This window comes from Ranitomeya imitator, chromosome 1 (genome assembly GCF_032444005.1).
Source record: "Ranitomeya imitator isolate aRanImi1 chromosome 1, aRanImi1.pri, whole genome shotgun sequence".
Lineage (NCBI taxonomy): Eukaryota > Metazoa > Chordata > Amphibia > Anura > Dendrobatidae > Ranitomeya > Ranitomeya imitator.
In genome coordinates, this window is record NC_091282.1 from 528,166,708 (window position 1) to 528,182,306 (window position 15,599).

Below are 15,599 nucleotides of genomic sequence, written 5' to 3' on the forward strand. Positions count from 1 at the left end.
CAGAACAGGCCTTTCCCGCTCCTCGCGACGCCCCGGTGACCGCTCCATGCATTGATATCTCACGAGACCGCTAAGTCATCATCTCGCGAGACCGCAATGCATGGAGCTGTCACCGGGGCGTCGCGAGGAGCGGGAAAGGCCTGTTCTGGGTCCGACGGAAGGTGAGTATATCACTATTTTTTATTTTAATTCTTTTTTTTTACAGGGATATGATGCCCACATTGCTATATACTACGTGGGCTGTGCAATATACTACTTAGGCTGCGCTATATACTACGTGGGCTGTGCTATATACGATGTGGGCTGTGTTATATACTGCGTGCGTGGGCTGTTATATACTACGTGAGCAGTTATAACTACGTGGGCTGTTATGAACTATGTGGCTGTGTTATATGCTATGTGGGCTGTGCTATATACTCCGTGGGCTGTGCTATATACTCCGTGGGCTGTGCTATATACTACGTGGCTATGCAATATACTACGTAGCTGTGCTATGTACTACGTGGGCTGTTATATACTACGTGGCCGGCCGCGAACAATCAGTGACAGGCGCAGTCCGGCCGCGAATTGGCGCGGGATTTGAACCACACTTCGCTAATTAGTCGCGGTTGGCCGAATCCTGTGTATTCAATGTATTATTCTAAAATCTTCATAAATAAACTACATATATTCTAGAATACCCGATGCGTTAGAATCAGGCTACCATCTAGTTGTAATATATTGCTTCTAGAGTTTGTGGGGGGGTGTACCCAGCAAAAATTAATTGAACACCTCCACCAAACCAGGTACTAGAATATCTGCAATTTTTTTTTATAGTAAATTATTGGGAAGCCATCTGGGCCTGGGGTCTTTCTATCTAGGGTAGCACGGTGGCGCAGTGGTTAGCACAGCAGCCTTGCAGCACTGGAGTCCTGGGTTCAAACCCCATCAAGAGTTTGTATGTTCTCTCCGTGTTTGTGTGGGTTTCCTCCGGGTACTCAAGTTTCGTCCCACATTCCAAAGACATACTGATAGGGAATTTAGATTGTGAGCCCCATCAGGGACAGTAATGATAATGTCTGCAAAGCGCTGCGGAATATGTTAGCGCTATATAAAAATAAAGATTATTATTATTATTCGGAATTTCTGCCAACTTATCCTTTACTTCCTGAGCGGTGACCTCCTTCTAGAGTATGGCCTGACCCAAGGGGGAAATCTCAGGCAAAGACAGTGAGGCAAGGAAATTGTTAATATTCTGTGCAGATTTAGTAGGGTCTTTCATTGAGGCGGGTGGGTCCAGATTATATAAGGAGTGGTAATAACTCCGAAAAGCTCAAGCTATATCCTTTGACTCGCTCACCTTGGCGTCGCCATCCGTACGGATCTGTTTAATAAAGTATTTCTCTTTTTGTTTTTTGAGCGGTCGGGATGGAAATGTACTACTTTTATTGCCATGCATATAAATTTTTGTTTACAGCAGGCAAACATTTTGGCAGAATTAAGATTAAGTAAATCCTTGAGTTTATAGCGCAGGGTGGACAAGTCTGCAAGGACACAATCGGATTTCCCCTTCTTATGAATCCTTTCCATCGTACTGATTTGGTGTAAGGCTGGAGTCACACTCAGCGTAAGACAATAAGGTCCGTATATTACGGCCGTAATACGCTGAAAAGTCCCCAAAATAGTGGTCCGTAGCTCCTCCGTAGGCAGGGTGTATCAGCGTATTTTGCGCATGGCATCCACCGTATGTAATCCGTATGGCATCTGTACTGCGTGTTTTTCTCGCAGGCTTGCAAAACCAACATACGGCTAAAGAAGGGATCCATGTGTTAAAACTATATATATATATATATATCTCATTAGACACATATATGTATATATATTATTACTTCATACAGCGCTAGATAGCTTTAAAGCCGGTAATTCAATTACCGGCTTTTGCTCTCTCCTTCCTAAACCCGACATGATATGAGACCTGGTTTACATACAGTAAACCATGTCATATCATCTTTTTTTTTGCATATTCCACACTACTGTTAGTAGTGTGTATATGCAAAATTTGGCCGTTCTATCTACTAAATTAAAGGGTTAAATGGCGGAAAAAATTGGCATGGGCTCCCACGCAATTTTCTCCGCCAGAGTAGTAAAGCCAGTGACTGAGGGCAGATATTAATAGCCTGGAGAGGGTACATGGTTATTGGCCCCCCCCCCCCCCCCCGGCTAAAAAAATCTACCCCCAGCCACCCCAGAAAAGGCACATCTGGAAGATGCGCCTATTCTGGCACTTGGCTACTCTCTTCCCATTCCCGTGTAGCGGTGGGATATGGGGTAATGAAGGGTTAATGCCACCTTGCTATTGTAAGGTGACATTAAGCCAAATTAATAATGGAGAGGCGTCAATTATGACACCTATCCATTATTAATCCAATACTAGTAAAGGGTTAAAAAAACACAAACACATTATTAAAAATTATTTTAATGAAATAAACACAAAGGTTGTTGTAATATTTTATTCAACGCCCAATCCAGTCACTGAAGACCCTCGTTCTGTAAAAAAAATAAAAAAATAAACCAACAATATCCTTACCTTCCGAAGATCTGTAATGTCCAACGATGTAAATCCATCTGAAGAGGTTAAAATATTTTGCAGCCACGAGCTTTGCTAATGCAACGTTGTTCGTGGCTGCAAAACCCCGGGGAATGAAGGTAAAGTAGGTCAATAACCTATATTTACCTTAATTTGCGGTGAGGCGCCCTCTGCTGGTTGTTCCTAGATCGTGGGAACTTTCCTAGAAAGCTCCCAGGCTCGAGTTCATATGAGGACAACCAGCAGTGGGCGCCTCTTATGAACTCGAGCCTGGGAGCTTTCTAGGAAAGTTCCCACGATCTAGGGACAACCAGCAGAGGGCGCCTCACCGCAAATGAAGGTAAATATAGGTCATTGACCTACTTTACCTTCATTCCCCTTCAATCAAAATCAAAATTTGGGTGGTAAAAATGTAATTATACTTTTTCTTCACTACCCAATGAAATTCTGTGACACCCCTGTGGTGTCGATATGATCACTGCACTCCTAGATGAATTCATTGAAAGGTGTAGTCTGTAAAATGGGGTCTCATTGGGGGGGGGGGGGGGGGTCTGCTGTTCTGGAACCCCAGGGGCTCTACCAATGTGACATGGCACCCCTAAACCACTCCAGCAAAATCTGAACTCCAATATGGTGCTTCTTCCATTATGAGATTTGCACTGTGCCTCAAAAGCAGTTTTTGATTATATATGGGGTATCGATGTACTCAGGAAAAATTGCACAACAAATTTTGGGGTTCACCATCTCCCGCTATTCTTGTGAAAATGAAAATATTTGAGGCTCAAACATTGTTGGATAAATTTGATTTTTCATTTTCACAGATCAACGTTGTAAAATTCTGTGACGAACCAAGGTGCACTCCACATGACTAAATACATTTTTGAGGGGTATATTTTCCAAAATAGGGTTACTTGTTGGGGGGGGGGTCCACTGTTTAGGCTCATTAGAGGCTCTCCAAACTCGACATGGTGTGCACTAATTATCACAGACTTTTTGAATGCAAAATTTGCAAATGGCGCTCCTTTCCTTCTGATCACTGCTCTGCACCCAAACAGTAGTTTCTCTCGACATATTTAACACATTTTGTTGTAAAAATGGGAAATTGCTTGTGTCTCATATAAAGTAGACATGAGAGAAATGTTATTAAAGGGCATAAAAATAAAAAATGTGAAAATTGCAAAATTTTCACCAAATTTTCTCATAAATAAACGCATGTCATATTGAAAAATTATACCACCACCCAGAAATACAATATGTGACGAAAATAAAAAAGTCTCAGAATCAGTGGGATCCGTTGAAGCGTTCCAGAGATACCTTATAAAGTGACACTCGTCAGAAAGGTAAAATTTGAAGGTGGTCATGAAGGTGAAAACAGCTTTGGGGGTGAAGGGGTTAAGGTCTAGATGAAGTCTAGATCAGGGGTGTCAAGCTGCATTCCTCGAGGGCTGCAACCAGGTCATGTTTTCAGGATTTCCTTGTACTGCACAGATGATAATTTAATCACCTACACACATAATGATTGCAGCACCTTGTGCAATGCTAAGGAAATCTTGAAAACACGCATGGTTTGTGGCCCTCGAGGAATGCAGTTTGACACCCCTGGTGCAGAGGTGATGTCCTCTATCAGGAGCTGCAGAGAGGTAACAGAGGGGGATGGGAGAGGCTCTGTGCTTCTCCGACCCTGCTCTCACTGCAGCTCTTCACAGGACATCAGACTATATTGTGCTGAGCCATGTATCTAATCCTCTCCTGTGTAATACTGTCTGCTGGTCCGTGTATCTAATCCTCTCCTGTGTAATACTGTCTGCTGGCCCGTGTATCTAATCCTCTCATGTATGATACTGTCTGCTGAGCCGTGTATCTAATCCTCTCCTGTGTGATATTATGCTGAGCCGTGTATCTAATCCTCTCCTGTGTGATACTGTCTGCTGAGCCGTGTATCTAATCCTATCCTGTGTGATATTATGCTGAGCCGTGTATCTAATCCTATCATGTGTGATACTGTCTGCTGAGCCGTGTATCTAATCCTCTCCTGTGTGATACTGTCTGCTGAGCCGTGTATCTAATCCTATACTGTGTGATATACGTACGCTACTCACCTGGTAGCAGTGTTTTTTCAGGAGCCATGACAGCACAACGAGAGAGGGGATCCGCCCTTCAGGGACAGGAAACCTCAGACATAAAAAGGGCGGCACCTCACTCCCCCGCCAGTTGGTTTACAGAGTATGAAAGGACCTTCTAGGTTAGTAGCACATAGACAATATTAATATATGGTACAATTCACCCAGTGAATAAACTTAGGAATTAACTAAAGGAAGTGTTGAACCCATAAACAAAGAGGGTAGGGAATATAAGGGTGCTGTCATGGCTCCTGAAAAAACACTGCTACCAGGTGAGTAGCGTACGTATTTATTCAGTCGCCATGACAGCACAACGAGAGACTTTCAGAGAAGTGAAAAAAGTGACTAGGGAGGGATAACCGCCTCCAGCACCCTTCTCCCAAACGTGAGGTCGGAGGAGCCACCTAGATCTAACCTATAGTGTCTAAGAAAGGTGGATGGAGAAGACCATGTGGCCGCCTTACAGATGTCTTCAATCGACACTTCTGCCCTCTCAGCCCAAGATGTGGCTACCGCACGAGTGGAGTGTGCCTTTATGCCTTCTGGAATTTCCACGCCACCTGCGGTATAAGCAAGAAATATGGCCTCCCTAATCCATCTGGCTAGCGTATTCTTTGATACCCTAAGCCCCTTCCTAACTCCCTGGTAGGATAAAAATAAGGAATGATCTTTTTTCCAGGCGTCTGTTACTGCAATATATCTGAGAAGGCATCTACGCACGTCCAAACAATGAAATCTCTGTTCTTTATTGTTAGAGGGATTAGGACAAAATGAAGGCAAGATTACCTCCTGGGACCTATGAAATTTTGACGCGACCTTTGGAAGATAAAGAGGGTCAGGCCTCATCACCACTCTATCTTCCGTAATTTGCATATACGGACGCTGCCTGGACAATGCTTGCAGATCACTAACCCTTCTTGCCGATGTGAGGGCAACTAAAGGTACCTTCACACATAACGATATTGTTAACGATATCGTTGCCATTTGTGACGTAGCAACGATATCGTTAATGAAATCGTTATGTGTGACAGCGACCAACGATCAGGCCCCTGCTGGGAGATCGTTGGTCGCTGAATAAAGTCCAGAACTTTATTTCGTCGCTGGACTCCCTGGAGACATCGCTGGATCGGCGTGTGTGACACCGATCCAGCGATGTCTTCACTGGTAACCAGGGTAAACATCGGGTAACTAAGCGCAGGGCCGCGCTTAGTAACCCGATGTTTACCCTGGTTACCATCCTAAAAGTAAAAAAAAACAAACACTACATACTTACCTACAGCCGTCTGTCCTCCAGCGCTGCGCTCTGCACTCCTCCTGTACTGGCTGTGAGCCGGAAAGCAGAGCGGTGACGTCACCGCTCTGCTTTCCGGCTCCCAGACAGTACAGGAGGAGAGCAGAGAAGCAGAGCGCAGCGCTGGAGGACAGACGGCTGTAGGTAAGTATGTACTGTTTGTTTTTTTTTTACTTTTAGCATGGTAACTAGGGTAAACATCGGGTTACTAAGCGCGGTCCTGCGCTTAGTAACCCGATGTTTACCCTGGTTACCGGCATCGTTGGTCGCTGGAGAGCGGTCTGTGTGACAGCTCTCCAGCGACCAAACAGCGACGCTGCAGCGATTCGGATCGTTGTCGGTATCGCTGCAGCGTCGCTAAATGTGAAGGGGCCTTTAGAGGGCTGTTTTGACAGACAGAATCTTGATCGGGACAGAGTCAATGGGCTCGAACGGAGCTTGTGTTAGAGCCGAGAGCACAAGATTTAGGTCCCATGGAACTATTCTCTGTTTAATAACCGGCCTGGATCTGGTGACCGCTTTGAAAAACCTTGTTATCCAGTGATTACTAGCTATGTTGGAATTATATAGTGCCCCTAGAGCCGAAACCTGAACTCTAAGGGTGCTGGTGGCTAAGCCTAAATCTAGGCCCTTCTGTAGAAATTCTAGGATCTGAGCAATATTAGGTTTCTGATCGATCTGTGCTCCTGAGCTTGATAGGAACTTCCTCCATATCCTAACATAAATGCTAGTCGTGGAGGCTTTCCTACTCTTAAGCAGCGTATTTATAAGGTTCTGAGAGAATCCCTTTTTTTTCAGAAGTGACCTCTCAAGTTCCACGCTGTCAGATGTAAGTTGGCTACTCGTGGATGCAAAACTGGACCCTGGGAGAGGAGGTCTGGAATTTCTGGGAGAATCCATGGTTGGGAAATGGACATGCTTCTTAACCATGGGAACCAAGACCTTCTGGGCCAGAATGGAGCTATTAATATAACTCGGGCTTTGTCTTCCCGAATCTTCCTCAGAACTAAAGGAATTAGATTCAGAGGGGGAAACGCATAGGCGAGACTGAAGTTCCAGGAGATCAGAAGAGCGTCGATTGCGTACGGGTTGTCTCTTGGGTCTAGAGAACAGAATTGATGGAGCTTCTTGTTTCCTCGACTGGCAAACAGATCTATTTCTGGACATCCCCACAACCGTACGATCTGATTGAAGACAGCCGGTTTTAGAGACCAATCCCCTTGTTTGAGCTCGTTGCGGCTTAAGTAATCGGCCATGGTATTTAGTTTCCCCTTTATATGAAGGGCCGTAAGGGAGAGTAGGTGATTTTCGGCCATCTGAAAAATACGATTTGTAACGTTCATTAATGACGTAGACCGTGTGCCTCCTTGGCGGTTCACATAAGCAACTGTCACCTGGTTGTCCGAGAGTATTCTAACATGTCTACCCTGTAGAGGTACAAGAAACCTATCCAAGGCGCGTTCCACCGCCATCAATTCTTTCAGATTGGAAGACGAGTCCTGCTCAGATCGGGACCATAGACCCTGAACATAATTATTTTCCCAATGTGCTCCCCACCCCGTGGGACTAGCATCAGTTGTTATTACTCGTGATATATGATATGTCCAAGGTACCCCTTTACGCAGATTAGGGATGTGCGTCCACCACCTTAGTGAAACCGTGGCCTCTACGGATAGAGAGAATTTCTTATCTAGGTTGGCGCCTAGTCGCCGAAAATTACGTAGAACATCCCACTGAAGAGACCTAGAGTGAAACTGTGCCCACATCACCGCCGGAAAACAAGAAGTAAGTGACCCCAAAAGAGACATAGCACTTCTTAAGGAGACTACGGGATTTTTAATTGCTCTAGAGGCCAGCCGGTGGATAGCATCAACTTTTGAGTCTGGCAGGCGACATTCCTGCTGAGCTGAATCTACAATAAGACCCAAAAACTGCTGTGCTGTGGAGGGTTGAAGACGCGATTTTTTAAGATTGACAATCCAACCTAAGTTACGAAGTGCTACCATCACTTTCTCTAACTGCTCTTTACAGTGTAACTCTGAATGCCCCACGATCAGTAAGTCATCCAAGTAAGGAATTATCAGTATGTTTTGCTCATGAAGGTGTGCCATAACCTCTACCATAACCTTAGTAAAGACCCGGGGTGCGACTGCAACACCAAAGGGGAGTGCCTGATATTGGAAGTGCTCCACTGTGCCGGCAAGAGAAATCGCCACCCTGAGAAAACGCTGGTGATCTGCATGTATCGGAACATGGTAATAGGTGTCTTTTAGATCTAAGACCACCATGAAGCACTTGTGAAAAAGAAGCTTTATTGCCGTTTTCACAGATTCCATTTTGAAGGATGGGATTAGCAAGAATTCATTCAGGCCTCTCAGATTAATAATGGTACGGTATGACCCATCTGGCTTCTTTACCAAGAATAACGGGGAATAGAACCCCCTACCTCGCTCTTCCGTGGGTACCCGAATAAGAACCCCCTTTTGTCTGAGATCCCGAACTTCTGACTCCAACGCCAACTGTTCTGCTGGAGAAGAACGGATAGGAGTTAGTTTAAATTTGTCCTGAGGGATCTGATGAAACTGGAACTTTAATCCCTCTTTAATGATACTGAGTATCCATGGACTGTTGGTGATCCTCAACCAGGCTGGGTAGAAAGCTAAAAGCCTACCGCCCACCTGGACCGCTAGTCATTGAGTTTTCTTCGAGTCCCGAGGGGTGTTAAACATATACCCCCTACCTCTTCTTCTGCTGCTGCTGTAATATTTGGATGAATCTCTATTTGGTTCTCTATCAGATCTGCGGCGATAAGACCATCCCCTGCTGTAGTCACGCCTATAAAAAGGTTTTCTTAATAGAGGGAACCGCTTCTTAGAGTCGCCCGCCTTCTCAAGCAGCTCATCAAGTACCGGACCGAACAGATGAACTCCTTCACAGGGGATGCCGCATAGCCTTGACCTAGCTTGTAAATCACCTGGCCAACATTTAATCCAAAGTGCTCTGCGGGCTGCGTTGGATAAGGCTGAAGATCTTGCGGCCAGCCTGACCGAATCCGCTGATGCATCCGAAAGGAAGGCTGCAGCATCTTGGATCATGGGCATAGATGATAGGATTTCACTTCTAGGCACTTTATCCTTAAGTTGATCTTCCAGGTGGCCTAGCCACACCATCAAGGACCGAGCTGTGCAAGTAGCCGCCACTGCCGGTCTCAGGGATCCCGCAGAAGTCTCCCAAGCTCCTTTAAGGAACACATCAGCCTTTCTATCGAGCGGGTCCTTTAAGTTACCTAAATCTTCAAATGGAAGAGAAGAGTTTTTGCATGCTTTGGCCACTGCTGCGTCTAACTTCGGGACTTTGTCCCAAGAAGCTGAAGCTTCTTCCCCGAACGGGTATCTTCTCTTAAATGCTGGCGGAAGTGACTTCCACTCCTTCATAATCAGAGACTTGATTTTCTCCACCACAGGAAAAACCCTTCGGGATTTACGGTCTATGCCCCTGAACATAATGTCCTGAATGGAGCATTCTGGCTGAGTCTCTTCAATCCCCATGGTGTTGTTGATAGCTTTCACCAGATGATTAATCCTATCTAATGATAGACATGTTCGGCTAGACTCTACGTCCTCTGAAGATGAAGATGATGGATGAGAATCCGAGCTCACACTATCGGAATCCATCTCTGATACAGGGGATGAACCTAGTATTCTCTTCTTGGATTGTTTCTTATGAGAACTGGATTTTAAGGAGTCCCTGATCTCCTGTCTGACCATGTCCCTAAGGGTAGACGTCAGGTCAGGGGCCTCCTCTTCGATTAAGTGCTGTATGCAGGATCTGCACAGCTTCTTTTTATGCCCATCTGGGAGAGGCTCTGTACAAACGGCACACTCCCTATGTTTAGCTTTGGAAGCACATTTTTTCCCCTAAATAAGGAGAGAGGGAATACAAGGAGGGACACCAATCAGAAAGTGTACTTTCACGTAGCTCACTTACCCATCCTTGAAGTAAACGGTACCGTGATCGGGGGGTCCTCTTTGGCCGGAGAATTCCTACGGCCCGAGGATTTGGTGGGCCTCTGAGCAGCTTTAGCTCCACCAGCACGACTACTGCCACTGGAACGCCGCTGGGAGCTTCTCTGAGACTTTCCTGTTTGTGGCTGCTCCAAAGGCTGCTGCTGTTCACCGCACAGCTGCGGAGTTCCCTCCGGTGACTCCATTAGGAAATGGACAGGAACCAGGATGGGCATCTGTGCAGCTCTTAAATACATCCCCCTGGGTACCACCCCCGGATGGGGGTCAGCAGGGCTTCCTCCAGGTGTCAACGATCGGTATTAACTACCGATAGGCTCTGGCCACTGCACGCCGTGCCCCACGCTGAGCGCCGAACTCCCTGCGGCCAGTATCCTCCCCCTGCCCCTGGGCGCCGCCATTAGCCGGCGAAAGAACGCTACCGCGCATGCGCGGCCGCGCCACCGCCCGGCGCCGCTCGCTGCGTCATCCGGACACGCCCCTTCTGGTCACAGCTGCGGCGCCGAGGGCAGACGCGCCGAACAGAGGACGGCAGCGTCCTCCGGCCAAGACGGACCACCAAGGCAGGAGTGGACAGACCCCAGAGGCCACGTAGACACGGCGGCGTATACTCACAAGGTAATGTGACACCTAGAAGCTAACCCCTTGGGGTTGCTTCCTCCTGCTCTCACCGACACTAACAGTCCCCCTGCCGTGTGGTGCTACCGGCCTCCTGACTAGGCCGAGGCAGGGGACCCCCGCTACCTGATCCGGCCTGTCAGGAGTGGGAAGACTTCTTTCTTCAACCTTCTTCAAAAAAAGGTCTGCCTGAAGAGGTTCCACTGTCAGGGACAGGAAACCAACTGGCGGGGGAGTGAGGTGCCGCCCTTTTTATGTCTGAGGTTTCCTGTCCCTGAAGGGCGGATCCCCTCTCTCGTTGTGCTGTCATGGCGACTGAATAAATTATGCTGAGCCGTGTATCTAATCCTCTCCTGTGTGATGCTGACCCATGTATCTAATCCTCTCGTGTGATACTGTCTGGTGAACCGTGTATCTAATCCTCTCCCCCCTGCATATCTTTCCCCATTGCACACACAACTCAATGCATGCGATAACAGGAGCTGCGGGCGTCATGCTGTATTATGGCATTATGTGAGATCTATATGACGGTATTATGTGATCTGTATGGTGGTATTATGCTTGATCAGTATTGTGAGAATTATATGGTAGTACTGTGTGAACACTGGCAGCATATGGCGGTATTATGTGAGAACACTGGCAGCATTATGTGTGATCTATATGGCGGTATTATGTGAGAACACTGGCAGTATTATCCAGGAACACGCAATTGCATGTAGGTGTCAGCACACAGCGGGGTATGGGTAGGGCGCCTATAAAGGGGTTTGGAGACAGTGGGCCGTAACCCTGAAGAAGAAGTGCGTGACACTTCAAAACGCGTAGGTTAGGATTGGCCCTACTGAGTCTCCTTAGGCCAAGTGACGTCACTCACTGCTCGGCGGTGTCGGCCATCTTCCGCGTGTATCCAGGGACGCCTCCGGCCGGGACGTCTCTGGCTCTACACGCTATCCAAGCAGTCTTCGCCTGCTATACCCACAGCCACCACTAACGGCTGTTGCTGGCTTCGGCACACTCACCTACTACAAGGACGTGACTTGTCTCCGGTGCAGCGGACTTCTAGGAGCGCAGGTTCGGCATCTGGGTCCGAAGCAAACAGCTCACTAGTGCGACGACATCTACACGGCTGCACCAAGTAAGGAATAGACCTGTAGCAGTTACTATTATTGGGTGCAATCTAGTACATACTAGTATAGAGCCTAATCAGTCACCTGTATAGTTAATAGCGACTGCCGCGCAGGAACATATGCAGTTCCTATATGACATAGCAATATCCTGCACGTCCATCAGTTTAAGCCACTTGTAGCGCGGTATTCCCACTGTTGCATATAAACAAATGATAATATTTTTTAAGAAAATGTAATCATTAATTCATTACATTTTTACAATTTCTGAAAAATTTTTTTTTTGATGGCACCTTCCCTTTAAAAGGTATCAACCACTGAGGACTCTCAATTCTAAATATTGTGACAATTCAAGAAGTTTTACCCCAGAAATCTGGCATAAAGTACTTGATGAATCTGTCTGTGTCAATTACTAACACGCACTGCTATCTCGTGGTTTTCTTGTACTATATATAGCCAATACTTCGCAGTTGGTGCACTAATGGAACCTAGATATAATAAAGGCTGTGCGCTCTTAACAGCGCACTCACCACTCAAAGCTACACAACACCATGTTGTAAATGGACACAAACATTTCAAAGACATTAGATGACATGATGCTTACAGTGACTCATAACATTGAACTTTCATTTGGCCTTTTCTACAATATTCCTGCTTAAAATTAGTCTTTTACATGGCAGTAGAAAACTCCACACATACATGTCAAAAAGGACAGCGCTCCACTCATCCAAGGTAGTACACCCACAGAACAGACTATAAATGTCAGGTAAAGTAATTGGCTCACCAATTTCATCATTAAGGAGTTACCGGTATTCCCATTTTAGCTTTTCATGAGTGAGATGGAAATAATAATCCATCTTGAAGGCCAAACTATGGAAACCATAGAGACCGGCTAAGCCTCGCTGTTTCCGTAATGCTTTCAGCTCCTTCCATAGCTCCAACTCTACAGGAGATGGCAAACAGAGGATTCATATCTCATTCATGTCAGTCACGGAGGGCCGAGATGGGAATAATCATTTCACCTCGTCTTAAGACAATTTTTCGACCTTAAAGGATTGTCCACAATTTGGTCAACCTCTTCTCACTCTGAATGTTTGCCCCTATTAAAATAAAAACACCTATACTCAACTTCGGTGGCAGTGCTGTTCCAGCGGTATCAGCATTTGCAATCTTGGTGCTCAAGAGGTTGTTATGTCACGTGAGCCCTGCGCCCTATCAGCGCCCTACTACGTCGTCATCGTGAGGGCCCCATCGTTATCGTGGCTACCCGAGGTTGTCCTGATGGTCAAGGGGGCCTGCTAGTTCTATAACATTTTTATGGTCTAAACAGGCTCATGTGCCTGCAAATGGTACCAATAAAAACATCAGCTCACTGAAAACAATCCCTCCCATGACCCTGTTGTCAGAAATATAGAAAAATTATAGCTCTCAACATTTGGCAATGGAAAAACTTTTTATGCGCTAAAGCAACATTTGTGGGGGAAAATGTGACTTATTTTCACAGCTCAGTTATAAAATGTTGTGAAGCACCTGGGGGTTAAAAGGGCTCTCCACAGATCTAGATAAACTACCAATATAGGGTCACTTATGAGGAGTTTCCGCTGTTAAGGTACATCAGGGGCTCTGAAAAACGTGACATGGCGTCTGCTATCAATTTCATACAATTATGAGTTCCAGAACCCTGTTACACTTGTTGACATACGGCCATATTGGTGGAAGAAGAAAAGAGCTATGGCTCCTGGAAGAAGGGGAGGAAAAATCATGAGTACAATATGGAAAATAGCAAGGTAATGAAAGAATTAAAGGGGTTTCTCCTGGCTTCTTGGGTCCTACGTGTGCTGTGAACCCTACGAGTGCCAGTGTGAACCAGTAGCGTGGTTGTGCTGCTGGTGTGAACGGAGCGCTCTACCATGCTATTAGCAGAGGTGTATGTGACCAGTGTGGGTGTGTGACCAGTGTAGGTGTGTACGTGTGACCAGTGTGGGTGTGTGACCAGTGTAGGTGTGCGACATGTGTGTGACCAGCGTGTGTGTACGTGTGACCAGCGTGCGTGTGTGACCATTGTGTGACCAGCGTGCGTGTGTACGTGTGACCAGCGTGCGTGTGTACGTGTGACCAGCGTGCGTGTGTACGTATGACCAGCGTGCGTGTGTACGTGTGACCAGCGTGCGTGTGTACGTGTGACCAGCGTGCGTGTGTACGTGTGACCAGCGTGCGTGTGTACGTGTGACCAGCGTGCGTGTGTACGTATGACCAGCGTGCGTGTGTACGTGTGACCAGCGTGCGTGTGTACGTGTGACCAGCGTGCGTGCGTACGTGACCAGCGTGCGTGTGTTTGACCAGCATGCGTGTATGTGTGACCAGTGTGCGTGCGTGCATGCGTGACCAGCATGCATGTATGTGTGATGGGGTTAATTTGGTTCTGTCGTTTTGATAGGAAAACTGCTTGTTGCGGTGCGGCTGGCGCTGCTGACAGCAGTGCGAACAGGTTATTACACCTGCAGTAATGAATAATCCCCTCCCCGCTACTCAGCACATGGGGGGCTTTGAGGCTGAACTGCACCTGAACAATTGAGGATACCAGCAGCCATCGCCCCCTGCAGGGGTCACATACTATGACAGCCATTAGCGGGAGGCGCAGTGTGGCGTCCTGGCCTCAGATGGCGCCACACTGCAGACCACCACCTCGGTCAGGAAGCCTCGGACACACGTTACCACTTCCTGACCCACTCACTAGACGGTATCGCCGTGTGTATACCTGCTGCCGGTGTCGGTGCCGCCATCTTGCCAGCCGTTCGGAGGATGAGTAGACTTGTACGTCGTTACTAAGCAACCACAAGAAGCAGCGGCGGCCGCCATGTGTAGCTCTTGTCCTCCTTTTTGGAAATTGCAGCGGAGACAAAAACACACAAAAAAAGCCTAAAATGTATTGGTCTTGAAAAGACTCCTGTTGTACTACATTCTGTAGTACGTTTTTCTTCATGCGTTCCGCGTCTTAGAAGTATCTTTCCCAAAACAAAGATGGCGGCCTCTGTCTCCGTGCGTTACGTCACTGCTACCATAGAGCACTAGGACGTGGGAGGGTAGAGGACTATACGACGTGACTGGTGATTTGTGAACTCTGTGGCCGCTCCAATAAATAAATACACAGTGCCTGGAAAGAGGCTGCAGAGGCAAACGATGTGTGCTATGTGCAGGAGCCGGAAATGGAGAGCTGCGCTGCTGCAAAGCCACTGTGGCCATTTATTAACCTTTCATAGCCAGGGAGTTGCGTGCTTTCCCTCCACTTGTTCCAGGAGCTATCATTTTTTTAGCATAATAAAATGAGTTTGTTTTTTTTCGGGAACAGTTGTACATTTCAGTGACATAATCTATTTTATCAATAATATGTGCTGGAAAGCAGAAAAACAGCAACGTTACAAAATAAGCCAGAGTTCTAGCATTCTTAGGTTTTGGTTTTGCAGCGTTTGTTGCGATATAAAAATTGATTCTCCGCATTATTTGTTTTGTGGTAAGTGCAGCATAAAAAATGGGAATTTCAGTGTTCTGATTTTCTGTTTCTTTTTGGTTCTTAACATTAAAAAAATTATTTCGCTTATACTATACACTACAATACCGTATTACAGTATATAGCAAGCTCATGGTTCTATGAAGCTCAGCCTTTCACAGCGAATGCGTTGGGAGCTGATTCATGAGCGCACCAGCAATAATCGAACATAAAGAAGTTTTCTTCTACGTTTTCAGTGATCGGTCGGGGTCTAACTCCCACCACCCCTGCCAATCAGCGGGGGTCTACGACAGCGGCTGCAACTACCCAGTGGCGGAGCTGGCCGTCTTCTGGTAGTGCCCGCCACAGGGTAT

At 46.7% G+C, this 15,599-nt stretch overlaps 1 protein-coding gene across 2 annotated transcripts in view; it reads right to left on the reverse strand.

Moving 5' to 3' along the window:
- Positions 1–14,715, reverse strand: part of LOC138677167 (SOSS complex subunit C) — a 44,490-nt gene extending 29,775 nt beyond the window's left edge. The window contains exon 1 of one of the 2 annotated variants that reach the window (XM_069767084.1): positions 14,497–14,715. In XM_069767084.1, the coding sequence (XP_069623185.1) occupies positions 14,497–14,521 (25 nt within the window). In that variant the 5' untranslated portion in view covers positions 14,522–14,715. The remainder of the gene's footprint in view (positions 1–14,496) is intronic. The other variant, XM_069767091.1, reaches the window with a different exon arrangement.
- Between the last annotated feature and the right edge of the window lie 884 nt (positions 14,716–15,599).